This window comes from Callospermophilus lateralis, chromosome 2, assembly GCF_048772815.1.
Source record: "Callospermophilus lateralis isolate mCalLat2 chromosome 2, mCalLat2.hap1, whole genome shotgun sequence".
Classification (NCBI taxonomy): Eukaryota; Metazoa; Chordata; class Mammalia; order Rodentia; family Sciuridae; genus Callospermophilus; species Callospermophilus lateralis.
In genome coordinates, this window is record NC_135306.1 from 7,139,254 (window position 1) to 7,165,719 (window position 26,466).

Sequence of the window (26,466 nt, forward strand, 5' to 3'; positions counted from 1 at the left end):
CGTGCCGCTTTAGCTGCCGGAAGCAATTTCGCGTTGGATGCTGGGATCTTAGTGATGTGGCGCCCCCTACTTCCCCCTCCCCGCCCCGGTATGTCGGAAGAGACCAGACAGAGCAAATTGGCCGCGGCCAAGAAAAAGGTAAAACGCGCCGGGTCGCGGCCCCTCGAGCCACATAGACCGAGTCCTTCCGACGGCCGGACCGTGGCCAGAGTCTGTGCCATTCCTGAGGCACACGGGGCGAGCCCCTGGGCGTCCCTCAGCTCCCCCCACTAAAGTCTTCTCAGCCAGCCCCGCCCCCTCAACAGCCCAGCCCCCGCCCTCGCCAGTCGCCCCTGGGTGACTTTGGCCGGTGATTCCAGGGCTCCCCGCTCCAGGCGCGGCCCCAGCTTCCTGCCACCCCAAATTGGACCTCCCTGGGCTCCCTGGTCGTCAAGGACCTGGGTCCCAGCCCTGCGCTCCCCTCCCCCACCGTGGAGTAGCGACTCGGGCGTCGGTAGGGAGGAGTGGAATGTAGTTACGTCACAGTCCCCCTCGGAACTGTCATTACCACCGCGAGCTCGGCCTGTGATCTTCCGACCTGGTCCCCCAAGTGTCTTCACTCCCTTTGGGCTTCTCTGGTCTGGGCACAGATTTCCTGGAAGGGAACTCTCAGGTCTGTGGGACCTAGTGCTGAGAGGTTTTAGGCTCCCTTACTTCCAACTCACACAGTGATAACTCAGAAAGCCTACACACTTCACCAGTGAGCTAATAAAAACGTTGACAGTATCTCCCGGTGACCATGGAAGAACAGGTTTGGGTTCTTCCTAAACCTGAGATTTTCTCCCAGGTGTCTACTTTCCAGAGTGGCTTAATTTTTTTTCCCTGACATCTTTACATTCGAATTCCCTGAGATTCTGGGACCAGGGTGCCTTTCATTCAGTGTTTGCTGGAGTGAGGTCTGTTTGTCTAATGTGGAACAGGTCCTGGGAACTGAGCTTACAGTTTGCATCTTCCCCAATTCATCTTCACAACTTGGGGTGTAGAGTGCTCTGGGATAATAAATGTGAGGCATCTCTCTGAAGCATCAGTTTACTTTCTTGAGAGCGATTAAACATTAATATATAGAGAGATGACATTTGTATAGATTTTTAAGATTGTAATAGACCTCTCTGAAATGATATTTGGGTGTGCTCTGTTGCCAGATTCGCTGGGTCTGTGTCTTTACTGCCTTCTGTTAGGATATGTTGATTTGTAAAACTTTGGGAAGTACTGGTGTGCAGCTTTAACAGAGGTATAAGTGGGACTCCAATGTTTGGCTTCTGAACCGCCCAGTGTACAGTTCCTGCTTACTCTTAATATTTACTTATCCATGCCTACCTCTGGCTTGCCCCTGGGAGCTGCTGCTTTATGGCGAACTCTAGATCTGGGAGTCAGAAAATTGAACTTGAACTCCATTATTGTCTTTATAAAAAACTCCATGTTTGTAGTCCATCTTTTCAGTCCTTAATCATTGAAACACCTTGTGACATTGTTGATGACATTACATCAGATGGTACACATAAGAATATTTTATAAAAATTATAGAGGAAGATATGAATATAGGGGCTCATTCTCATGAGTGTCACTGCTTCTCCTTTTCACAGCTGAGAGAGTATCAGCAGAAGAACAGTCCTGGTGTTCCTGCAGGAGCAAAGAAGAAAAAAAAGATAAAAAATGGCAGTAGCCCTGAGACAACCACTGCTGGTGGTTGTCATTCACCTGAGGATGTGAGTTTTAGCTGGTTAGGCTCCCAGGGATTGGGGGTTCAAAGGGCAGAAAAGGGTAATGGTTAAGATTGAAGAAGTGTCAGGTATTGGTTAAGAATTCTGGGTTTGAGGGCTGGGGCTCTAATTCAGTGGCAAAGCACTTGCCTAGCTTGTGTGAGGCACTGGGTTCAATCCTCAGCACCACATAAAAATAAACAAATAAAATAAAGGTATGCTGTCCATCTACAACTGGGGTGGTAGCTCAGTGGCAGAGTGCTTGCCTACATATGTGAGGCACTGGGTTCGATCCTCAACCCCACATAAAAATAAAGACATGTTGTCCATCTAAAACTCCAAAAACATTATAAAAAAAAGAATTTTGGTTTTGAGAGCTGAGGGTGTCTCAATTGTACAAGGCCCCTGGGTTCAATCTCAGCACTGAAAAAAAAAATATATATATATAGTTTTTATGTACACTTATGAAGCTTAAATGAGATTTATTGTTTTTATGTTTATTTCCTAATAGAGAGTCAGGTTTGGAGTAAACATTCAATAAATGGTAGTTGCTATTTGGTTTCCTCAGCCTTGGGGGCCAGGGGGAAGCCAGGCAATTGAGAACAGCTGCTTGCCATCAGGCTCTTCTTTTAGGATGCATCACTGCAAGAGCCCCAGGGTGTGGCAAGGAGAGCCCCAGGCTCCAGGATTGGAAGAATGTCTGAATTTTGAGTTTGTTTTTGCTATTAGCTTGCTGGGTGACCTCAGAAAATTATTTTCTCCCAGGGCCTCAGTTTCCCTTATCTGTAAGATGATATGGTTGGATTAAATCATTGTCTTTCAAACTTAATTTTTAGCTCTAACTCCCTGTATTCTAGTGAACCCTTACTTGGGAGTCTGGTTTTTGAAATGGAGATGGGCGTCTGGAGCTCTTCCAGATTCTGCCCTGCATCCTAAGCCTGAGGAGAGGGTCTCATGTGCATATTAAGACTTGCATTGGTCAGGTAACTTGACTACATCACTCGGAATTTTACTATTTGTTTACGTTGATTGCTAGCTCTGGCAAGGCAGCAAGTGGCTTTTTGGAAGGATGGCACAGGCCCTGGTATTGGTCTCCTTTGCTCTTCTTCAGCATTTCATTTTCCTAAACCAACTTCTTCTCCCTTCCCTTGACTTTCTTGCCTCTCTCTAAGCCACTTCTTCCCCCCCCCCCCCTTGTTTTTCCCTTTTCACCTCCTGTAGATTCAGGACATTCTGAAGGTGCTGGTGTCCGACCTTAACCATTCCAATGGGGTAGCGCTCCCCCCATTGGACAAGTGGAAGGTGAGGCAGTGCCAAGACCACCCTTTGGCTTCCTCTCTCCCAGCTGTGCATGCCTCTGAGGCTTCTCTGGTTTGGGGATCATTTGCCTCTGGCTTATTTTATGTTGCTGCCATTAACCCTCAGCCTGCTTACATCTGCTTCTTCACTTGCTTTGTTGATTGGGCTTTTTTCCTTCCCCACATCTTTTATCATCTTGGAGAAGGTGAAACATACCTTGAAGACTAAAACTAATTTGGGAATAACTTTGAGAGAAGGTGTGTGGAGCTTGAGCTTTTGAATGCCCAGTGTGGTGCTTTCAGACTGGGAGAGATTAAAAAACAAAACAACAGCAAAACTTTTTAGGTCTTGTCCTCTGTGTGTCCATCCCTAAAAGATCATTAGACCTTAAAAGTTTGTGATTTTCTTGAATTGATTACTTCATTGGGTTTGAAGTTTGGGAATGTAAGGTTAAGAAAAAGTGAGTTTGCATTATAGTTGCAAGGATTGAGGCTATTTTTTTCAGATCAACTAACTGAAAAGGATGTGAGGTTAACCAACAGATGAATGACCAGAAAACTCTACCCCTAATCTCTTAAAAATCAGAGGACACCTGGCCATATTCATTTGGCCCTTCAAAGTAAAGGCACTTTGTTAAACAGAGGCGAAAACAGACACAAGATAGGATGCAGACATAGGGAGGAGAGGCTTCTGAGAGAAGCTAGGGAGAATGTGGCACCATCCCAAATACTTAAGTGAGGGGAAATTGGTTCTGAATGGATTCAAGGATGGAGGAGGTGGCCGCTTTGAGGCCACTTTGAAGATTAAAGGTGAGTAACATTCGTGCACATGGAGAGTGGGGAGGCAGAGGGAACGGAAGGGTCATGGTCAGCATTATGAGGTCATTATGAAGTCATAGAAGACTTTTCAGGAATGCAGGTAGCTCAGTCCAGGGGCAGGGTCTGGGTACACAGGGCTAGGCATTGGCCTCCGTTGGATATTATATTGGAACTTTCTCTTTAGCTAACTTGTCCAAGGACATCTGCCAAGCCAGAGCAATAGAGCTAAGACAGAGCCAGATCCTTTTGGAACTGGGCATAGGGAGAGGGATGACGGGTTGAAGAGTTTTCCAGTCATCATAGCTGTTCCCACCCAGGTGGTCAGGTCTACCCAGGTGCTATGACTCACTTTGTCAACTTGGAGGATATAAAGTGGCATGTGAGATGGGGGCCTCAATAAGTCCTGCAGCTGTGTGTCTGGCGTTTGCCCTAGTGAGGGGCCAGCCACATAGGGAGTTGTTTTCTCATCAGAACAATCCTAGTCTGTGCTAGTGTTCTGAGATTCTGCACCCAGCCTATGCCCCTCTGTTGTGGAGGTGAAGACCTACTGTGTTTCAAAGCCTCGCTGCATCAATAACTGGTTCCCACAGAGGTTTTCTATTCTAGGAATGCAGAGATATGGGATTGCAGTCCCCTGAGTAGAGATAGTGGTGTCTCCAGAAATGGGGAATAATGGAGACAATGATTTCTAGTAGAACTAGGTTATGGTGAGGGGAGTGGACTATGATACCAAGTCCATCACCCATAGTCTCTGCCCAGCAGGATCCCAGGGTTAGGGTCACAGTAATTCTCTAGAAGAACAGTGCATTTCTTCTCCCTGACTTGGGCACACTTTCCTTCCACCTGCTGTGGCTGCCATTGGCCCAAGCCTGTATCACCTTTTGCTGAGCCCCAGGGAGAACAAGGTCCTCAGGTATTTAGGAAGGGGGTCATGCAGCCCCTGCTTTGATCTTTGGCTGGCTGAAATGCTGCCAAGCAGTCTGAAGCCTGGGCTAATGGTATCTATACCCCCAGATGCTCCCAGCACATATGACTGTCCCTCTGACTGCAGCAACAATGTCCTGCCTGCTCTGCACCCTTGTGTCCATAGCAATGAAGCAGGTTCTCTCCTATATGGCCCCTGACCCCCTCCCCCTGCTCTGTTCTGTGACAGGCACCCAAAGACCACACTGCTCCTGCACCACCAGCTGCTGATGACAGCGTGTCACTTGGCCGTGTCCCTTCCCCAGGCCCTACTCTCCCTAGCCTGGAGTCACCTCAGGTTTGTTTCTTTCCCTTTTGCCCACTATCTTCCTGTGTGCTTACTCATCCTCTTCCCAAAGGATAATGCTCATTCGGAGACTCCTCTCTTCAGTTAGCTTGGTCTCTAGAGCCAGGTGCTCTTCCTGGGGACTGGGATGGGGAGTCCAAGACACAGCTTTTCTTTGAGGTTTGGGGAGATGGAAAGTTATTGGAATGAGGTTGCCTCACCCTGTCCCTGGGTGATTTTTACTAGAAGTTGAATGACCACATCATGTGTTTCTTCCCAAACAGAACCATGATGATGACATTGGTCCTAATATTATGGATGAAACAAAGTGAGTATCTCCTACTGGGGCAGCAGACCTTAGGCCACGGGAGTCAGGGATGGCCACCACCCATGAACTTTTTCCCATGGAGCCATCTCTACCCCTGACCCTGTGTCTCCATCTCTAGGACTTTCTCATCAACCGAGAGCCTGCGACAACTTTCTCAACAGCTCAATGGTCTTGTGTCTGAGGTACCCAAGAAATTAGGGTCCTTGAGGGAGCAGAGATGGGGAGGAGAAGTTCAGATAAGGGACTGGATATATATGTTTGATGCCATCATTTATTCAGGTGCAAAAAACACAGATTAGAGTTGCTTGGAAGGGGGAAGCCTGATGGGGGCATAGGAACCCTGAGAAGTTGGCACAAAGGGGTTATGGGAATAGGGGTCCAACATGGCCAGGGAAGATTTTGCTAGTTGAAAGGGAAGAAAGGAAGTCAGAGGGCTTAGACATTGAGAGAAAATGAGCATCTCCATGTGACCTCTCATCTCTTCTAGTCTACATCATACATCAATGGAGAAGGCCTCTCATCATCTGCTAACATGAAGGATCTGGAGGTGAGTGACCCTGGCCCCTGGCCCAGTGACCCTGCAGGCCAGCTCCTATCTTCTCCCACAGTGGGGCCTGGGTGCCCTGCTGCCAGCTGAGACAGTCCACACACCCCCCAACCCTAATGATGCTCTCTCTACCTCTTCCCCCAACCCTCCTCCAACTCCTCCTCTCTGCATGCGCCTCAGAGCCGGTACCAAGAGCTAGCAGTAGCCCTGGACTCCAGCTATCTAACAAACAAACAACTCAGTAGCAAGATAGAGGAATTGGTAAGAGTCCAGTGGGATCCCCTGGTTTCATGCTGCCAATCCTGGGCTCCAGTTTCCCTTGGGGCTCTGCAGTAAGGGGCTGGGGGCCCCTGGTTCCAAGGGGAATGGGGTGCTGGGGGGCCTAGGTCTCAGCTGGAGAGACCTCAGAGCATAGAGCATTCCGCATGGCTCTTTCTTTTGCTTCCCTCTCTGTGTCCTCTCTCTCCTCAAGACCATTCCTTGAGTCCTTGCCCCACTTGCCCTGAGGTTGTCGCTCCAGGAGGAGCCTAAGCCTAAATGGCTGTTAGGAGCCCTGCATCCTGCCCTGGTTCAGTCCTTAATTTGCTCTCTTTGATTTTGGACTAACCACTTCTCCCTGGGCTTGAGTTTCCCACAGAGGTAGAATTAAAGGGAATCAAAGGTCCCTTTCAGCTCTGAGCATCATAGACTTAAAGGCTCATTGGAATATAAACACCAGGGAGAAGAGGGGTCTTGTCCATCCTTCTTCTTCCTATAGCCCTACTGTTCAGAATTTTACCTGGCCCATAGGATGTGCTCAGTTGCCAAGGGAACACATCCTCCTGAGTCACAAACTGCAGGGAGTAGTCTTTGTTTCTCCAACTCCATTTCTGGAGATGTATGGTATTGTCCTTTAAAGAGAACTCAGATTCAGCCCCTCCCTTGCATAGCTATGAGCGAACAACAGTCAACACCCAAATTCTCTTTCTTTGGGAGCTTGAATTAGTTCATGTCCCCATGGGATCTGACAACTTCTTTTAGAACCATCCCTGGCACTTGCCTGCCCCATCCTGATCTGGAGAGTGGCATAAAAGGGATCAACCCCAATTACCTTCCTTTGACTTTTTCCCCGCAGAAACAGCAGAACCAAGACACTCTGGATCAACTGGAAAAAGTAATGTGATTTCTGTGTTTGCTTCTTGCATGGCTCCTGGGATTGGGGTAGGACTCAGGTAGAGGCCGCAGTCTTGTTCTGCCCACTCCTAGCCTGGAGAAGGCTCACTGCCCATCCCCCCATGGCCCACCCTGTCCCACTCAGGGTACCTCATACTCAGGTCTCATTTGTGGGCCTGCTTGGGCCACTGAGGTTCTCTGGGGCATGGTCTTTGCTGTTCCATCTCTGCCTCCCCCAGTAAGAGCTGCTTCTTCCTCTGCCTCTAGGAGAAAAAGGCGTGTCAAGAGAAGTTGGCGAAGGAGCAGGGAGCTCTAAGGGAACAGTTGCAGGTGAGTGGACAGTACCATGTGTCCCCTATGTTCCCTGGAAAACACCTCTTTCCTCCTCCTCAGCACTTGTTTTGGTTTTTCTCTGAAAGGTTCACATCCAGACCATAGGAATTCTGGTGTCTGAGAAAGCAGAATTACAGACAGCCCTGGCTCACACTCAGCACGCAGCCAGACAGAAAGCAGGTGGGAGTCCGGGGACCTCTTCAGCCTTCAGTCTGACACTTTGGAGGGCCTGTGGGTAATTTCTTGAGGCTTCATCTCGACCTCTCATTCCAGGAGAGTCTGAAGGTCTTGCTGGCCGTCTGCAGTCTTCCCGACAGCGTGTAGGAGAGCTGGAACGGACTCTGTCTGCTGTCTCCACACAGCAAAAGAAGGCAGACAGGGTGAGTCCAGCCTCCTGCCCCGCCACCAGCAGCCTAACCTTTCCAGTGCAGGAGTGAGCATAAGGGCCCTTCTGCGGATGGAGCATCTTGCTGCTCAGAATGCAGCATGGGCCGTTTCTTGCTGCTTTGTGTGGTGTGGTTGGTAGTGGAGCCTGGGGATGAGTCAGGTGCTCTGCACAGTGAGCACTGGATATGGAGCCCTGAGGGTGGGAAGCCTATCATGCCCTTAGCCTGCTGTGTCCTCTGCCAGGTGCTAGGAGAAGCGATATATGATGCATGGGCTGTGAAGGTTCCCAAGAACTTAGTATGTTTCCATTTGTGGAGAGAGAGGGGGCATGTGTGTAATATACATAAAACATGTCTGGAATACATAAACTCAGGGAGAGGAACAGGGTGCCTAAGACATATTTCACTTCTTTTTTTGTGTGTGGGGGGCGGGTACTGGGGATTGAACCCAGGGGTTCACATCCCTAGCTTTTTTTATTTTTGAGTCAGAGTCTCAGTAAGTTGCTTAGGTCCTTGCTGAGGCTGGCTTTGTACTTGTAATCCTCCTGCCTCAACCTCCCAAGTCTAGGTTTATAGGTGTGTGTCCCCACACCTAGTGACATTTCACTTCTGTACCTTCTTGGTTTTGGACTATGTGAATGTACCATCCAATCGAATTGTGAACAACAGATTTAACTTCCTTTCTTCTAACTATACCCCCATCCCTGTGTAGGGACCAGGATGTTCAAATTTGAGCTCTGCATAAGTGATCCCAGACAGGCCACTTAGCTTCTTACAGGCTGTGTTTCACCTACAAAATGGAGATAACCAGTAACTGCCTCATATGGTGGTTATAAAGATAAAGTGGGATCATTAGCATGATGCCTGGCGAAGCACTTAGTGTAGATAATTACAGCTAGTAGTAATAACAGTAGCACCAGTATTAGATACAATTGTAGATCTTTTATCTGCTAGATCTTTTTCCCCTATATCTTCTACCCTTATTGAGTTCTTTTTTTTTTTTTTTTTGGTACTGGGAATTGAACTCGGGGGCACTCAATCACTGAGCCACATCCCCAGCCCTATTTAGTATTTTATTTAGGGACAGGTTCTCACTGAGTTGCTTAGTGCCTCCCTTTTGCTGAGGCTGACTTTGAACTCGCGATCTTCCTGCCTCAGCCTCCCAAACTGTTGGGCTTATAGGTGTGTGCCTATAAGAACTTACTGAATTCTTATTTAAAACAAATGAGTAGTCAAGCAGGGTGGTGATCTGGTGATCTCCTGTGATCTCAGCACCTTGAGGAGCTGAGGCAGGAGAATTACAAGTTCAATGCCAACCTCTTTGTGAGACCCTGTCTCAAAATTAAAAAAGTAAAAAAGGCTAGAAATGTACCTCAATGATAAAGCACCCCTGGGTTCAATCCCCAACACCAAAAAATAAACAAACAGATAAATAAAAGTCAAAGCAAACAAGAGGGCTTGGGATGTATTTCAGTGATAGAGCACTTGCCTAGCATGCTTTGGGCCCTGGGTTTTGTTGCCAGCACCAGGAAAACAACAAATCAAGGCTGAGTTTGGTGGTACACCTTTAGTCCCAAGTACAGAGGAGCAGAAAAATCATTTGAGCTCAGGAGTTAAATACCAGCAGGGATAACGTCTTGAGACACTCCCTATCACACAAATCAAAGCAAACACACATGAAAACATAAACGAACCCTGGGCTTAGCAATGCCTTGGAAAACTGTCAAGTGTGATTGAGGGTGAGGAAGTGTCACTCTGGAATAGTTACTGTGGTTAGAGTGCTGGCTGCCTCTTTTGCCTGCCAGATCCTGACTTTGTTTTCTGTATTTGCAGCACAACAAGGAGCTAACCAAAGAGAGAGATGCCCTCAGGCTGGAGTTGTACAAGAACAAGTAGGAAGGGGAAGGAGAATGGGCAGTCCAGGACTTTAGTGAGGTTGTGGGGGGTGGGGGTGGGGGTGGGAGGTGAACATGGGGAGGAGGTTTTATAGGCTTGGATGTGTTCAAAGCCAAACTGTAGTCCTAGCCTTTGCCTCATTCCTGGGGCAGCCTCAGGCAACTCATATCTTCTCTGTGGTCTGTCACCTGAGACTCCTGATTCCTGGAGTCTGTTCTAATGCCATGGTTCTGTGGTTGTGTGGCAAGGGCAATGGGTTGGTCACCGAAATTTCTCTTCCTGTTCTTGGTGCATTCCTTACTGTGCTGCCTCTGACTACAGCATAAATAACGAGGACCTGAAGCAGCAGAACTCAGAATTGGAAGAGAAGCTCCGTGTGGTGCTGGCAGAGAAAGCAGCTATGCAGCTGGGGGTGGAAGAGCTCCAAAAGAAGCTGGAGATGTCTGAGCTGCTGCTGCAACAAGTGAGGCGGCAGCCCCAGCAGCCCGAGCCCGAGCCCTGGCCCTGTACGGTCATCAGGGTGGTCTCCAGCCAAGAGCTGGAAAATTTGGATTCTTGTCTGGTCCTGCCATAGAATCTTCCAGAGATGGTTAAAAAATCCACAAATGGGAGCCCTGCCCAGACCTGTGGAATCAGAATCTCAATGATATGGCTTTTTAAATTTTTATTTTTAAATCATCTTGGTTGAACACCATCGTGTTGTAGATTTCCTCTATATGGTTATCCAGTAGTCTGTTCCCTCTCCTGAGGGTTCAGCCAGCACTTTTATTATGTGGTAATGACCCTGAGTCGTACACTGATCTAGTTCACACCCTATGGAGGCATCATGTGGAACACCTGGGCTCCCCAGATCTAAACTTCTCATTTTCCCCACTTCAGTTCTCTAGCCGGTCTGAAGTCCCTGATAGTAACCAGCAGTTACAGCAGGCCGTAGAGGAGCGGGCACAGCTGGAGAAACATGTGGGGCAGGTAGGCTTTGCAGAGGGAGGGATATGGGAGGAAGATGGCTCCAGGTGGCCAGGAGCAGGTAACAACCAGTGACAGCCCTTCCTAATTTCTGTACTCATTCTTGTTAGCTGAGAGAGTCACTGAAACAACTGCAAGTGGAGAGAGACCGCTATGCAGAGAACCTGAAAGGAGAGAGCGCCATGTGGCAGCAGAGGATACAGCAGATGTCGGAGCAGGTGAGGCCTGACCTCAGATTCCTTGCTGGGTTTCCCTGGTGTCCTGCTGTGGAGTGCAACCAGGAGAGGGGTCCATGTTCTGGATTTTTGGAGGTGGGGGCAGAGAGGGAGTCAGGGCCAGGGTCCCTCATGCCCTCCCTCTCTCTGCTCTTTCCCCCTGTGCCTGAGGCAGCTGCGCATATTGAGGGAGGAGAAGGAACAGAGTGAGAGTCGGGTTCAGGAGTTGGAGACCAACTTGGCAGAACTGAGGAGCCAGATGGGTGAGTGGGGATGAGGGTCACCTGGAGCCCGGAGTATGTCTGAGGGCTTGGGGGGGTGGCTTAGACTACCCCAGGGAGAGGAGTGATTTCAAGGACACTGTGGCAGAGGGAAAGGGGTCTGTGCCAGGAGATGGATGGCAAATCTTATCACCTCTCTGAGCAGCAGTGTGTCCCCATCTTCAGAGAGGGATGGTGTGCCCATTGCCAGCCCCTTTGAGCATGGCAGTGTAAGGAACTATATTGGGAAATGACTTAAAGGATTGACTATCATCTAGGCATGAGGAACTATTAGGAAAGCAAGGTTTGAAGTGAGGAGCCTGAATTAAGAGCTGCGGACCCACGAAGAAGGTTCTGAAAAGCCAGAGGTTCAAGTCCCTTATTGTGTGCTTCCTTTCTCAGTGGAGCCCCCACCCGTGGAGCCCCCAGCAGGGCCCTCAGAGGCAGAGCAGCAGCTGCAGGCAGATGTGGAGCAGCTGCAAAAGGAACTGGAGAACCTGGCTGGACAGCTCCATGTCCAGGTACAGGATAACAATAGTCTGAGTCGCCTGAATCGGGAGCAGGAGGAGCGGCTGCTGGAGCTTGAGCATGCTGCAGAGCTCTGGGGCGAGCAGGCGGAGGAGCGCAAGCAGATTCTGGAGAGCATGCAGAACGACCGCACCACCATCAGCCGCGCACTCTCCCAGAACCGCGAGCTCAAGGAGCAACTGGCGGAGCTGCAGAACGGCTTCGTAAGGCTGGTGCGTGGCCCGTGGGCTCACAGGCCTTCCTCATCAAGTCCTTCTGGGCCTTTCTGTCTTGGCCTTCACCCCACCCCGCCCCCCACGAAATGGTGGCTGTGAAGCACCCTGCGAGCTAAAGCCTCGCTCAGGTGTCTGTGCGGGGAGGGATAACTCTTTGACTGTGGCACTTGGACACCCAGGCCTGGGGTCTCTAGCTGCATTGTATGGCACTGATTCCTGCTTTCTGTTCAGACGAATGAGAACATGGAGATCACCAGTGCGCTACAATCAGAGCAGCACGTCAAGAAGGAGCTGGCCAAGAAGTTGGGTCAGCTGCAGGAGAAGCTGGGAGAGCTAAAGGAGACGGTAACCCTTGCCCCATGTGCCCTCACTGTAGGGGAAGAGACAGCCATGATGGGAGGCTTTAATGCTTCACACCGCTAACCCTGGTTTCTTTAGCTTCAGTTACTGGGCACTAGTAGGGTGCACTTAACAGGTGTGTGTGACTCTTTTTGCTTTTCCACATCTGTGGCCTGAAGTTCCTGTGGTGGGGAAAGATGGCTACAAAGTGTGAGGCTAAGTGTTGGAGGCATGGGGCTCTGTTACCCTCCACCACCAACCACCACCGTCACTTATGGGCTGGGATCAAGAACTGGAAGCAAGTCACACTTGCCCTTACACCCAGGGCCTTCCCACAGGTGGAGCTGAAGAGCCAGGAGGCTCAGGGTCTGCAACAGCAGCGAGACCAGTACCTGTCTCACCTGCAGCAGTACGTGGCAGCCTATCAACAGCACGTGGCTGCCTATCAGCAGCTGACCTCCGAGAAGGAGGCTCTGCACAAGCAGGTTCTGCTGCAGACTCAGCTTATGGACCGGCTGCAGCATGAGGAGGTGCAGGGCAAGATGGCAGTGGAGATGGCCCGCCAGGAGTTGCAGGAGACCCAGGTGAGGGGGCTTCTGAGGCCGGGCCCCTAAGTGGAGGACCTGGCCATTCTGTGCCTTCTCACTCTCTTCCCAATCCCGTAGGAGCGCCTAGAAGCCACCAGTCAGCAAAACCAACAGCTACAGGCCCAGCTGAGCCTCCTGGCTCTCCCTGGGGAAGGTGAGTGAAACCGTCCCGAGGAGGGGAGCCTGAAGAGGGACTGTGGCGGAACAGAGTTGAGGAATTAGAGGAAGCCTTCGGAACGTGCTGTTAATCTCTGGGGAGGCTGACCCAGGGGTACACAGTGAGGGGGCATAAGTGGACCCTTTTTTTCCTGGGCCTCCCCTTGGGTTGTCTGAGGGATCCCTCTGGCTGTCTGCAGTAGAAGATGAAATGGACGAGGAAGAAAAGGAGGAGGCTGCTTCTCGGCCCAATTTGACCATCCCAGAGGACCTGGACAGCCGAGAGGCCATGGTGAGCTGTGCCCTCCTATCCCTTCCCCAGCTCACCTTTTCTGCCTCCCTCTGTGGTCCCTCTGGATGTCCTGATACCTTGGTTTTTCCCACTCCCATTTCCGCCAACACCCACGCCTCCTGTGGAGACAGGGATTGGATACGTGCCCCCCTAGGAAAAATAGTGACCCACTGAGGCCCAGGGGAGGGCTGCTCTGCTCTCTGCTCCCTGGTTTGTCCCGAGCATTTCTTCAATAAAAAGGAAATGTCTTGCCTCTAGGTGGTATTTTTTAATGAGGCTCTAGCCAGTGCCGAGGAAGAGAAGGCACGGCTGCGCAGGCAGCTGAGGGAGCAGCAGACACGCTGCCAGCGCCTGGCTCATCTGGAAGCCACATCCCAAAGTGAGCCCACAGAGCAAGCCCTGGTCCCCAGGAGTGGGGACAATTGTGTGTCTGGGGAGAGCACCCAGGCTCTACAGATGGCCATGGAGAAGCTGCAGGTGAGTGAGCCTTTCCCAACAGAGGAAGTGTAGATACAGGACAGGTCCCTCCTGAGTCCTGACCCTGCTATTTTGGCCTCAGAGCCGCTTCCTGGAGGTCATGCAGGAGAAGGTGGAGCTCAAGGAGCGGGTGGAGGAACTGGAACATCGCTGCATCCAGCTCTCTGGAGAGACGGACACCATCGGTGAGCCCAGCTGGAGCCCAAGGCAGTGGGGGTTGCATCGGGGCCTGTTGGGGGAGCCCCAGCATCTGAGTCCTGTGCCCTGCCCTCCCTGCAGGAGAGTACATTGCCCTCTACCAAAATCAGAGGGCAGTGCTAAAGGAGCGCCACCGAGAGAAGGAGGAGTACATCAGCCGGCTGGCCCAGGACAAGGAGGAGATGAAGGTAGGAGCCCCTGAACATCTCTTTTCTGCAGGCCTGCAGGCTGGGCGGGGGCCGGGGCACTGAGCACCTCACCCTTCAGGTCAAGTTGCTGGAGCTGCAGGAGCTGGTGCTGCGGCTTGTGGGGGAGCGCAACGAGTGGCAGGGCAAGTTCCTGGCAGTGGCCCAGAGTCCTGCTGAAACCACCACTCCAGAGCCAGCAAGCCCCCAGGAATTTGGAGCAACTGACAAGCAGGGTGGTAAGTAGAGACCTCAGGACGGGCTGACAGGAGGAGCAGCAGAGGGCTGCTCCGTGCTCAGAGGCCTTTCCTCTCTCCAAAGACCTTCGAGAGGTGAGCCTTGCTGACAGCGTGGAGCCGGCACAAGGAGAGGCTGGGGCAGCTTCTCCCCCTGAGAACCACACTGCGCAGCAGATCATACAGCTGCTGCGTGAGATCCAGAACCCCCAGGAACGCCTTGGCCTGGGCACCAACCCCTGCGTCCCCTTCTTCTACCGTGCCGACGACAATGATGAGGTTAAGATCATGGTCATCTAAGTCGGAGGCCGGGGAGGAGGGGCCAGGGACTTTCCCCCCACCTGTCCCTTACCCCCCTGCCCTGCCATTCCTTCCCAGTTATCCTTTTACCCTTAGGACTAGCAAGTTAAGACCCCTAATAGGGGACAAACAGGTGCAGACCCTTTGCCACCTTGGCTAGGGCTGAGTCTTGATTTCTGGACTCTTGCTCCAGAAAGAGAGCCAGAGGCTCATTTTCTAGAGGGGCAGGGCTCTCTGGTGGCCCCCTTGCCCTCACCAAGCAGTCCTTCATTTAGGGGGCTCTCTCCTCTTACAAGAGGCACTTTGGGGCAGGCAAGTTGGGCAGCATTTTCACAGCCCTTAAGATGGGGCTCACTGTAGGCGGGGCTGGGGCAGAGTCTGGCGGGGGTAGTCCTCCATTCAGCAGGACTCCCGTCTTAGAGGCACTTTGGCAGGTCAGCTGGGCAGCATTCTCATGGGTCTTCAAACATTTAGGGTCACTGAAGGCTAGGCGAGGGCAGCGTGGGCGCAGGCAGTCCTGAGGGCTCCCATCCTCAGAAGTATCTTGGGCAGGGCCACTGGGCAGCATTCTCAGGCCTTATGACAGTTGAGGCTAACTGTAGGCCAGGCAGGGCAGAGGCTGCTGGGGGGGGTGGGCCTCCCCTCCCCCAGTGTACATATTGTACCTGTGTATCATTTTGTAAATTCTGGGGTAGGACTGCCCCCTGTATCATAGTTGGAGCTGGCAAATGGAGAGAAGGGTCTAATAATTATTTGGGATTGGGAAACTTATTTATTGATAGCATAGGAAGGAGGAGGCAGGGATGGGGTTGTGGTGCCCTGGTGATGCAGCTCCTGTTTATTTAGCTTTTTATTTCGGAATAAATGGATTTAGCCATACCGCTCAGCCTTGGGTTCCTGTTTGCCTCCCTGGGTCCTGGGTCCTGCCAGCTGGCAGCACTAAGCAGGGAGTGGTCCTGCCAGCAGAGGGCAGGCTTCTGGACTGTGTGAAGTGTGCCTAGCAGGGCTGTCTGCCATCCTCCAAGCCTGTCCCCTCTACCCTGCTTGGTGAAGCCTGGAGGATTCCAGGGCAGTCACCATGGGGGCTCTCAGGGCAGTCCTGTCCTAATGTGTGAAGATGCGAGGTTTATCTAACAGTGGGGAAGGGTACAGAATGCAACACCTAAGGGTGTCAACTTCCAGTCCAGACTTACCATCCCCTGGCCTGTCCATACCTAGGAGCCTCTTCCTCCTGGCTGTCTCTTCAGAGTGCCCACCCCAGCCACAGGTTCACCCTCTAGGCTGAATTTTTGGCCCTGCCCCCTAGTGGCCACAGCCACCTTCACAGGATGAGAAGTTCACCTCCAGGTCCTTTAACTACCTTCACACTCCTTACAGCATACTAGCCATGGCCCTTCTTCACCCAGCCCTTGCGCAGACCTTCCCCTCCCCGCAAGCCCCACAGAGAACACAAGCCAGCAGAGGACACACGGTTCCCCACCGTCAAGGAATGAGTTTTATTCTCAGCCGAGAGATAGCAAGACTGGAGGCCTTCAGAGAGCCAGCAGCTGCCAGCACAGGGCCCCCATGCTTCGAGCGGCAACGGAAGGATGGCTGAGGGGGCTGGCTGTCCACAGGCCAAGCAGGACAGAGAGGCTCACTGAAGGTGGCAACTGTGGAGCCGGGAACATCAGGGCGACAGCATTCCCTTGTATTTGGGCCACACGACTCCACAAGGACAGCATGGTGACTGATTCCCAACACTAGAGGCGCGGCTGAGTCAGCCATATATATGTATATATATATGTATAGAGTATTTATAGATATTTATAGAACAGGGCGGGAGCAATACCACAGAGGGACACAAGTTTTCACCAACGTCACGCCTGGATGTGTCAGCTCACCACTACGGCAGACTAAGTCACAGATGAAAAGGGATGCTTTGGGGCCGGGGTGGGGGGCCACTGTCAAGTCACAGAGCAGCTGTCCAGGCAGGCTTGGAGAGGGAGGTCTCCGAGGAATAGGAGGGATCTGGTTAGAGGTCGAAGGGGGGCCTGGGGCTCTCAGGACGGGACGGACTTGCCTGACCCGATCGGCTGGCAGTTGGAGAGAAAACCAAGAGAAAACAGAAAAGGAAGGAGAGAGCTGGTAAGGCAGGAGCAGCCACGCCCTGATAGGTGACACAGCTGTGGGTGTGGGCAAGGTTTCTGGAAAAGAGGAAACGGACAGATGGACAGATAGGAAAGGGAAGGCAAATGGAATGGAGGAGCTGGAGGTGGCTGGGCCGGCGCTCCCAGTTAGCCTGGTGCAGGCAGGGCAGCCCTGCTCCACCACACACACAACCTTCACTCGCCACCCAGGCAGTGCTCCCACAGTTCAGACACGAGCCTGGCCCTGGGGCCACCCCACCTCTGATTACCCTGTGTTCCACCCCTAGCCTCCACAGCAGCCACCAGGCTGGAAAGAAGACTTGAACCAGGAGGGCAAAGCTAAAAGGGGTGCTGGAGGGAGCACTGGAGGCCCCTCGGTGATTGGAAAGCCCAGGAGTCCTCTGAGGGGACCCCGGAGGAAGGGGAGGCAGGCAGCCGGATGCCAGTGGCCACAGACTTATAAGTCTAAGAGGGGAGCCTCAGCTGGTCGGGGGGCTGCAGGTCGCGTAGGTGAGGCTGGGCCCTTCCTGCTGGGGAAAAGCAGAAGAGTGAGAGTCAGTGGCCAGGGAATGGTGACAGGTGGGGTCACCGGGCACATACAGTGGCCTGGCCAGGTGGAACTCAGAGACTGACTCGCCCAAGTTAGCAGACACTGTTGTCCCCTGGCTGAAAAGTGTAGGTCACCCTTAGGAGCAACAGGCCAAGATGCAGGAACCCAGGGCTGGCTGAGCTGCTTCGCCTGGGGCTGAGGACACTGCCTTCTGTCACAAGGAGGCAGGGAAGGGGGCTCTGTGTCCCTGCCTCATCTGGACTGACAGTGTGTATAAGACACTCAGGCTTTCAGAAATCAAACAACCACAGTGTGCACTCAAGCCCCTGCCCTGGGGAGGACTTGGTTGCCAGAGCTCCCTGGCCAGGAGTAGGATGCCATGCCACAGCTACTGGCTCAGACAGGGGGCTGGATGTGGAATGCCCAGGATGAAGTTCAAAGGCCTCTAGCCTCCTCAGAGATCAACTGTGTGCACAACTCCTCCAAGGTCCCAGCCCGTTCACCATAAACCATGAGCTCTCTGGCCTCTTGGTAGCTCCAGAGAGCACCCACATCTGCCATTTTGGGCAGGGAACCTGTCCATGGAGGCATTGGGCAGCGGTGCTGAGTCCCGAGGCTCGCTAAGAAGGGAGGTAAGAGAGCCAGCTGGCAGAGGACAGAAAGGAAAGAGGGAGTCTGGAGCTGCAGAAGGGAGAGGGAGGGGGCCTGCTCTGAGTCCCAGGTTGCACTCCCCAGCATGGAGCTGGTGCAGTGGGGTCAGACACACCGTTCATGCAGCAGGCCGAGAGCATGTACCTACCGTGGCTGACATTCCTCAGGGGTCACTGATAGTGATTCTGAAAGACAGCACGAAATCAACAGGGCAGTTCACACGCACAAGTGGGGCAGGCCTGGGGGCAGGGGACACGCACACGCACACGCCTGGGCGTGCACACACATGCTGTGAGGCCCCACGGCCCTGCATGCACACGCTAACACACATGCCCACAAACAACACGCATACACTTCCCTCCAACCACCTCCCAGTGCCCAACACCCTTGCTGGTTGGCTCGTGCAGCATGGATCTGGGGCATGCAGCCACTCGGCACACTGAAGCACACGCGTGGGCTGTCACAATACAGAAGCTTGCCTGCACACAAGGCATTTGCACCAGCTCCCTGCACTCTTGTGCCTAATGTGCTCACAGGGCCACTGCACGGCTCTACAAGGGAAAGGCTTGCTTTCTAGGGCCCAGCTGTCATTTCTCTGTCCAAGAGCCTTCCATGGCTCCCTACTGCTTATAGCAGAGTCCCAAGTCAGTCTCTTCTATGAAGGTTCTCCAACCTGCCCCACCTTATCCACACTTTCCTTATTGTCTGTACTCTGCCCAGCCAGCAGCTCTCCTTAGTGTAGTCCACACTAAATCTGCCCATATGTCTTCTCCCAACCCAATGTCCTCTGGATTCTTTACACCTGAGCTTTATCTCCATCATGCCTCATTCCCCACTAAAGTCAAGCTGCTTTGAAGAAGCTCCTTCAGTCTGCTGCTTCCCCAGGCAGAGTCATCATTTGCCAGATGTTTCCCATATATCATTGTGAATGGAATTAGAGCAGGTACCTGATCTGACAGTTCTCATATGTTACACCTCAGCAGGGACCTGGGCAGGTGGAATACCCATAGAGTCTGAGCTCATTGGCAGTTGGCAAAGTGCTCCTATAGCCACATGTGTCGTTTGGCATCCCTACAGCCCTTGTCTCCCTTGATCCCCACACCAACCCTGAGAGAAAGGCAGAAAGTTAATTATCATTCAGTAGAAGGGAAACTGAGGCCCAGGGAGGGAAAATGACTTGTTTAAAACTAGGTCAGGGTGAACCAGCATTTCTAGACTCCCAGTCCAGTGCTCCTGCCCAGTGCCGCACAGCTTTCCTTCACCCCATCTGCTTTGGTCATCATATCCTCAAAGAGCAGGCCCCATGCCCACTTCATTTGGGTATGGGAGGCTAGAACTCCAGCCCCACCCTCCAGCTATCTGGAAACAGATGCTATTGGTCTGGGTTTTTCCTCAGAGAATGTGGCCAGTGGATATAGGGCAAACTAAGTGAGATATTGGAGTGAACTTCCTTAAAGAAGATCATGGATGAAGAAGGCAAAGCCAGGACTGGGGATATGGCTCAGTGCTGCCTCGCATGAGTAAGGCCCTGGGTTCCATCCCCAGCACTGCAAAAAAAAAAAAAAAAAAAAAAAAAAAGCAAAACTAAAAACCAAGGGAAGGAAAGAATCCTTTTCTCTAGAAATCTCTGGAATTCTGGAATGGGGCAGCCTATACCTACTCCTACTCCTTCTCCACCCCTACCACATTGGTCCAGAGGAGGTAGGAAGGGCCAGAAGCAGGGAGAAAGGAAAGGCCACCAGATTGTCCCATGGCTTCCAAAATCCTTCCCCACCTGCTTCCTGTCCTACCCATGCCTGGGTTACACTCACACTCACACCTGTGTGCACGCCCACACACACATCACACACCTTGCTGGTCACACAGTTGCAGCCTGGCCTCTCTTCCTGTGGGCCAGAAGTTAGACACCACCCTGGGTCAGACAAGTCAAAAGAGGGCTAGAAAACAGGGGATCAAGTAGCCCTGAGTGTAACAACACAATCCTCATGGTCCACAGAGGAAGGTTCTGGGTTCAGGTCCCTGGGCCTGAGCGAGGCTCACCAGGAGAAAGGAGGACGTAATGGAGAACTGAGAAGAGAGGAGGAAGGAAGGCAATGTTTGGGGGGCCAGAAGTGAAAAAAGAGTGAAGCGCCATGCAAGTGCTGGAGAGAAGGGAGCAGGTGGGATGAGCCCCACAGCCGTCCCCAGAAAAGAGCACCTGCGGGACTCAGCTGGCTTCGCCAGCCCTTGGCCCCACGTCCATAGCTCCTGCACTGGGGACCCAGTGCCTGGGATGCAGCGGGTCGGCTCTGGCGACCGGGCAGCTGCTCTAGAATCCGACTTCATCTCCCACCCGGCCACGCCCACCCGGCGGCCTCTCCCGCCGCAGTCAGGCCCTACTCACCTGGGGACCCCAGGCGGGGCGCGGTTGGGGCGCGAGGGCACCTGGGGAGGGGGGCCGAAGGGGTCAGGGGAAGCCCCCGGCCTGGAGGGCACGGGGGGCGCCCCCCCCAGGGCGGACCCAGCAGGCGGAGGCCCAGGAGCAGGGCCCCGCGACCCGGGCCGGGCTGGGGGCACGGCGGGGGCTCGGCGCTGCGGCGTGGGGCTGGACGTGGGCGATCTGCGGGCGACAGGGACAGAAGAACCCAAGATGAGTCGTCCGCCCCAGCCTGAGGCCCAGCCCCAGCCCAGTGCCGGCCACGCCCATGCACGCAAGCCCCGCCCCAAGGTGGTGGAGGGAGCCTAAGCCCCGCCCCTAGCATCACCAATGATCCGGCTCCGCCCCGCAGCCAGCGCTCCACGGCAAGCCCCGCCCCGCGTTAAGCCCCACCCTTTCTAAGCCCCGCCCCTCGCTCCAGGTGGGAGCCGCCTCGGCGACTCGGGCGCGCCACTGCCCGGTCCCGGCCTTCCTCCCGCGGGCCCCGGGCTTGGGGGCTTTGGGGCCGTGGGGGCCGGCCCTGGTACCTGCGTCCGGCCGGTACGCTCTGCACCTGCAGCCAGGAGTCGTCCACGGGCGGAGGCATAGGCGTGCTGACGGTGGTCGTGTTGATGTCGCCGATGATGCTGAGCGCCTCCTTCAGCGCGTGATACATGCGCAGCATCTCGTCGCGCCGCTGCGCCTGCTCCGCCGACTCCTCCATCAGTGTGTTCTGGTCCCCGCAGGAGTACAGGTTGGCCAGCAGCTCTGAGAAGATGAACTCCTTGGTCTGCGGGCGAAGAAGGGAGGAGCGTAGGACCTGATGCCTGTGCTGCCTTGCCTTCCCCCCAGGCCCTGCTGGGGCAGTGCGCCCGACTGGGAGCGAGATTCAGTTTTCAGTTGCGACTTTGAGCCTAACCTCGGGGATATCCTGCCCCACTGCACTGCACTTTTCTCAGAAGGGGACCGTGAACTCCAAGGCGGAAGAGTCACCTGTCCAAAGTCACAGATCAGGGAAGAGACTTAGAACCTAGTATGCCACGAGGACACACTTGCCTATTCAGTTTTTTTGAGCCTTTCCAAGAACTTTCATGCTCCACTAAGGAAGATAACAGTTTAAAATGTTCTGAGCCCTTGACGGCGCTCAGCGGTCTTCAGCGCTGTCCGGTAGCAGCTGTAAATGTGTGCCTGGACTGAGTGAAACGCGAGTCTGTGCATGGGGATACGTTGTTAATGTTCCCCTTAAAACCTCCAGGTTTTACTCTGCACAGGTTTTGCGTTATTCATGGCTGAGATTTTGACACCCAATCTCATTTACTCTTTATTCAAATACACGTGGAGCACCTGTCCCGTGTCAGGCATTGAGTTGCTACACACTGTATATGCATTGAATCTATTATCAACATCTATACTTTACATGTAAGGAGACAGGCTTAGATTGAGTAGCTTATTTGCCCAAAGTCACACAGGGAATTTGTGGCAAAGCCAGGATTCAAACCTAGTTCTACTTCCCTGGGGACCTGGTTTTTCACTAAGCCACAAGTTATGAAGGAGCTGGAAAATGTCTGGGGGTTCTCAAAAGGTGCTGCTCTTGGAAAACATTTATGTATGTTTGGGACAACTTGGCTATGTGCATCTGCTTTTTCAATTGTAAATTTTATGAAATCTAAATTTAGATCATTTCCAATGGAAATTTAATATCTGAATCGGATTTGGAAAATTTAGTAGAAAAGTATGTAAAGTATCTTGCTAATATATTCTAGATGAGTACATACTGAAAAGAATATTTTTGATATCATGGACTTAAAATATGAAGTTTTGTTTTCTTTTGGTCGTGTGTGTGTGTGTGTGTGTGTGTGTGTGTATGTGTATGTATGTTTTGCTGGGAACTGAATCTGGAATCCAGGGCCTTAAGCATGTCAGGCACAAGCTCTACCACTGAACTATATCTCCAGTTTTCTTTTCACTTTTTTTTTTTTTTTTTTTGGTACTAGGGTTTGAACCCAGGGGTACTTTACCACCGAGCCACATCCCCAGCCCTTAAAAAAAAAAAAAAATTAATTTTGAGAGAAAGTCTCACTAAGTTGCTCAGATCCTTGATAAGTTGCTGAAGTTGGCTTTGAACTTGTGATCCTCCTGCCTTGGCCTCCCAAGCCACTGGGATTACAGGCCAGTGCCATAGTCCCCAACTACCTTTTTTTTTTTTTTTTTAACATGGCTATTAGAAAATGTAAAATTATAGACTAAATCCACGTTATATTTCTGTTGGACAGCTCTGGGTACATCACTTTCCTTTTGAGACCTGGTCCCCCTGGACTGGCCAGTGTCTCCCTCAGATTGCCTTCCTCCCTGGTCCCATGGGAGCACCCATCCCCCCACCCCCTGAAGCGATGCACGCACATTGTTAATCATGAGGTGCATGATGGTCTTGGGCATGAGGTCCCGCACTGTCTTGTTGACAATGGCCATGTATGAGTCTACCAGGTTCCGGATGGTCTCCACCTGCCGTTCCAGCTGTGGGTCCATGGAGTGCATGAAGCTGTCTGAGCCATTCTCCTCCGACTCGCTGGCCTGCCATTGGGAATAGAAGGGCGTCGGCATGGCCACGTCTGGGCAGCCAGGCTGCAGGCGTACCAGGACCCAGCCCTCCAGAGCTCTCAGGAACACTGAAGCGCAGAGAGCAGCGCAGGGCTCTGCCCACCCCTGTGCCTCTCATTCAGCCTGTCTCAGTGCTGACTCTAGTGCCTAGACTTTGCCTCAGTTTCCCCATCCAGACATTAGAGAAGGACATCTCAACTCCCCTGTATGAAGATCTGGACAGACTGATACCAGGCTGGAGTGCCTGGCAGGAGACAAGGGAGGGCACACTCACTTTCTCCTTGTCCTGGGAGGCCCACACCAGAGCCACAGAGGCCACCACATCAGCATTACCACCGCCGCCACCACCAGGGAGCACAGAGGAAGCAGACACACAGAGGAAAAGAGGAACAATTGAGTGAACCCAGGGCACTGCACCCCAACTCTGTGACGACCCTAGACACCACCAGAGCAAGAGCAGAGAAGAGAGGCAGCCACAAGAAACCGCCATCGAGTGAAGGGGTGCAGGAAATGCCATCTGTGGCAGGACAGGGGACACACAAAACCGCCACTAGAGAGGGATGGGAGGATCAGAGCACTAAACTCTGGCTGGTGGGGGTGCCTGCTCTGTGAACCACGCAGGGGCTCAGAAACCTGGCACGACTTGGCCTCTGTGAAGGGAAGCCCTGAGGCCTATGGTACAAGCAGCTTGTCCCTCCCCTCCCTGCCCTTCCTCTCACCCCAACACGCTCGGGGTACACGCCAGCCCTCAGGAAGGAGGCCTTCCAGCTGTCCACCTCCTCCTGTGTCTCACAGGCCAGTTCCAGCTGCCGGTAATCCTTGTAGACATTCCTGCAAGATGCAGCGGGCAGGGAGGGAAGTGGGGTGGAGCCCCACCCCTGGGGGTTAAGGGCAGGCCTGGACTTTGAGATTGTCACACTTAGGGTCCAGCCCTGGTTTGCAGTATCCCAGCTGTATGACTCCAGGCAAGTCCCCTCCTCTTTCTAAGGCTCAGCTTCCTCATCAGCAATGATTGTTCTCTTATGGTTATTGTGAGGCTGAAAAGTACTTGGAAAGGGACCAAGCCCCGAACCGTAGGGACACTAAAGCATGCAGCCCTGGCTTGGGACTCAGACCTCTACTGGCACCTTCCTGAGGACTTTCCCAGGGGAAGTGGTGCTAAACCCTCATCTCTGAGAAGGAGAGGCCTGCAGGCTGGGGCCTGGGGTTGTGGGTGAGAGTCCTGGTGCTGCCACTGGCCCCAGGAGAAACTGGGCAATGTAAAAAGGGACAAGGTCTAAGCAGGACTCTTCTCTGTCCCCAGTGCCTGTCAGAGCATAAGTGCAGATCAGGCATTAAGCAACTGACTGAAAGGGAGGGAGGGAGGAAGGAAGAAGGAAGGGCAAAGAGAGGAAGAGGAAGAGATCTAGACATGATGTCCAGAGCACAGGACAAAGTCAACAGATGTGGGTCAAATAAATGGCTCCTTGTGAACCTCAGGCAGGTCCTGCTCTTTCCTGGAAAGTACCCAGTTTCTACTCAACAGGAGTGTTTGGGGGCTTGCAGAACCTGGGGCCTCAGCAGCTCCGCTGGGCCAGGCAGGTACCTCTGCTCTGTGTTGAAGAGGGCAAATATATGCTTGCTGGACATGAACCCCTTCTCCACATCACGCAGCTTCAGATTGTCCACAGACAGCATGTATTTCTTCTCTTTCTCCTGTGGGCGGAGGGAGGAGCCACGGGTGAGGTTGGCATGCCATGCCTCAGTCCCCAAGTGTTCCATGCTGGTCAGCACCTGGGGCTATGGACACCCAGAATAGCCTAGGCTTCTGGGTGCTAGTCCCTCCCACCACACAGGTGCTGCCCAATAAAACCTGTGGGACCCTGACTTGAATGGGCACCACCAGCGCCCCCTGACTTCAAGCCAATCCAGCAGCCCTGCATATACCCCAGAGCCCAAGGCGCTGGGGAGGCAGGCGGGGCAGGGGAGGCTGAGTGTGGGTCCCACAGCCCACCCTAAGCGAATCCTGGAGGCAAGCCAGGCCAGCCCCAGGCAGGGACAGCTCACATGAGTCTTTCTCACCCCTGGCCTGGTGGCCTCTGACTTCATTTCCTGACTACAGAGACAGGGAAGGGGGGCCACCAGCCTGGAGCTCCAAAGGGCCAGCTCAGCCCACTCCCCCAGCTGCCCATGTGTTAGCAATCAGACGCACAGCACAAGCCCAGAGATGGAGTGTCTGTGGTTGTGCACGTGTGTGGTTACATTTGTGCAAGCACAGCAAGCCTAAGCATGCATCCTGTCACTGTTCTGTGGGTGTTCATGTGTCTGTGGTACACAGAGGTGTGTGCACGTGTGAGTGTGACCATGCTGTGTATGGGTGTGGATGTGTGCACACTTTGTGGATGTGGGGCAGTTGTGAATGCCTGTGTGTTTGCATGCATGTGCCCACAGGACCTGTGCGTGGGAACACAGATTTACCTACATACAGTGTGTGCAAGGGGCTAAACATGTTTGGTTGGCTCGTAGTGTATCTGTGAGCATACATGCATCTCTAGGCTGCTGTATCCCAGGGTGGGGTTCAGGGATCTCAGGAGAAGGTGTCCCAGGCCAGGGCTCCAGGAGTGGGAGGGGTTTCTGCTCCACCCAATTGCCCACCCAACACCATGGGACCTGTGTTGGAGGGATGATCTCCAGGAGACTCAGGATTTGGACAGGAAAATCACTTAAGGTCCAGGTAGGGAGCTGGGTTTAGGGGGACTTTGTTTCCCCGTCCTGGCGCGTCATCCTTCCCCCTCACCCCCACACCCGACTGGCCCATGCAGCCACATAAAGCCCTCTTTATGCCAGGCGGGTGGCCGCTAGCCCCAGAGGGCGGCTGGGGGAGGAGAGGAGGAAGTTGCACACACGGCCAGGGAACATCTGGAACCGTTCGAGGGAGGCCCGCCACCCGCCCTGCGCTTGGGGGTTGGACACTAGGTAGGAGCGGCCTCCTCCCCCACCCCTCCTTTCCTGCCGGCCAGACCCCTCCCCAGGCCCCTCCTTCCCAGCCCAGCTCCCTCTCACCCCTGCCACGTCAAAGGAGGCAGAAGGGGAGTCCAGAGCAGAGAGGGGACTGCGGCTGGCCGGGCTGGGGCTGGGGCTGGGGGACACGGGGCCTGGGTTGGGGGGGCCTTGGATCTCCAGGCCATGGAGCTGAAGCTACCACCGGACGGTCGGACACTGCTGCCTGGATGACCAGAGGACACCTCCACTCCGTCTACCCAGTGTTTAGACTATCTGTTCAGGACTCCCGCATTGTACAGTAGTCTGCACATTGGTTAGGCTGGGCTGGGTTAGACCCTCGGCGCCGCCGCTGCCAGCTGGACCGACCCGCCTGCCATCCCAGAACTGGAGCCCGCAGCTGGAGCAGGGGACTTGGGGGCACAGGGTGGGCTGGGAGGATGTGCAGAGAGATGGGGTGCCA

General features: G+C 53.3%; 2 protein-coding genes across 19 annotated transcripts in view; one reads left to right on the top strand and one right to left on the bottom strand.

Annotated features, from left to right (window-relative positions):
• The first annotated feature begins 22 nt into the window (after window positions 1-22).
• Window positions 23-15,555, top strand: Golga2 (golgin A2). Of its 5 annotated transcripts, none has more exons than XM_076845369.2 (27): window positions 23-138; window positions 1,623-1,745; window positions 2,961-3,041; window positions 5,010-5,117; window positions 5,390-5,433; window positions 5,552-5,615; window positions 5,921-5,980; window positions 6,161-6,241; window positions 7,095-7,133; window positions 7,400-7,462; window positions 7,552-7,645; window positions 7,739-7,845; window positions 9,685-9,743; window positions 10,069-10,210; window positions 10,627-10,716; window positions 10,824-10,931; window positions 11,104-11,191; window positions 11,591-11,928; window positions 12,163-12,276; window positions 12,609-12,854; window positions 12,936-13,011; window positions 13,214-13,305; window positions 13,564-13,782; window positions 13,865-13,967; window positions 14,062-14,168; window positions 14,248-14,404; window positions 14,487-15,555. In XM_076845369.2, exons 1-27 carry the CDS (start codon window positions 55-57, stop codon window positions 14,699-14,701), a joined length of 3,102 nt encoding a protein of 1,033 aa, XP_076701484.1. In that variant the 5' UTR covers window positions 23-54; the 3' UTR covers window positions 14,702-15,555. The 5 variants fall into 5 exon arrangements, with proteins under 5 accessions (XP_076701484.1, XP_076701485.1, XP_076701487.1 ...); XM_076845370.2 differs by having other exon boundaries at window positions 13,217-13,305; XM_076845372.2 differs by lacking the exon at window positions 6,161-6,241.
• Window positions 15,556-16,183: 628 nt separating this feature from the next.
• Window positions 16,184-26,466, bottom strand: part of Dnm1 (dynamin 1) — a 40,980-nt gene continuing 30,697 nt past the window's right edge. For 2 of the 14 annotated variants that reach the window (XM_076845386.1, XM_076845384.1), the window contains exons 16-22: window positions 24,610-24,719; window positions 23,744-23,855; window positions 23,299-23,310; window positions 22,827-22,997; window positions 20,975-21,216; window positions 20,415-20,630; window positions 16,184-16,776 (exon numbers count right to left, since the gene is read on the bottom strand). In XM_076845386.1, the coding sequence (XP_076701501.1) occupies window positions 16,716-16,776; window positions 20,415-20,630; window positions 20,975-21,216; window positions 22,827-22,997; window positions 23,299-23,310; window positions 23,744-23,855; window positions 24,610-24,719 (924 nt within the window). In that variant the 3' untranslated portion in view covers window positions 16,184-16,715. Of the gene's footprint in view, window positions 16,777-17,206; window positions 17,361-18,179; window positions 18,217-18,655; window positions 18,658-20,414; window positions 20,631-20,974; window positions 21,217-22,826; window positions 22,998-23,298; window positions 23,311-23,743; window positions 23,856-24,609; window positions 24,720-26,466 lie in introns of those variants that run through there. The other 12 variants (XM_076845377.1, XM_076845375.1, XM_076845383.1 and 9 more) reach the window with 11 other exon arrangements.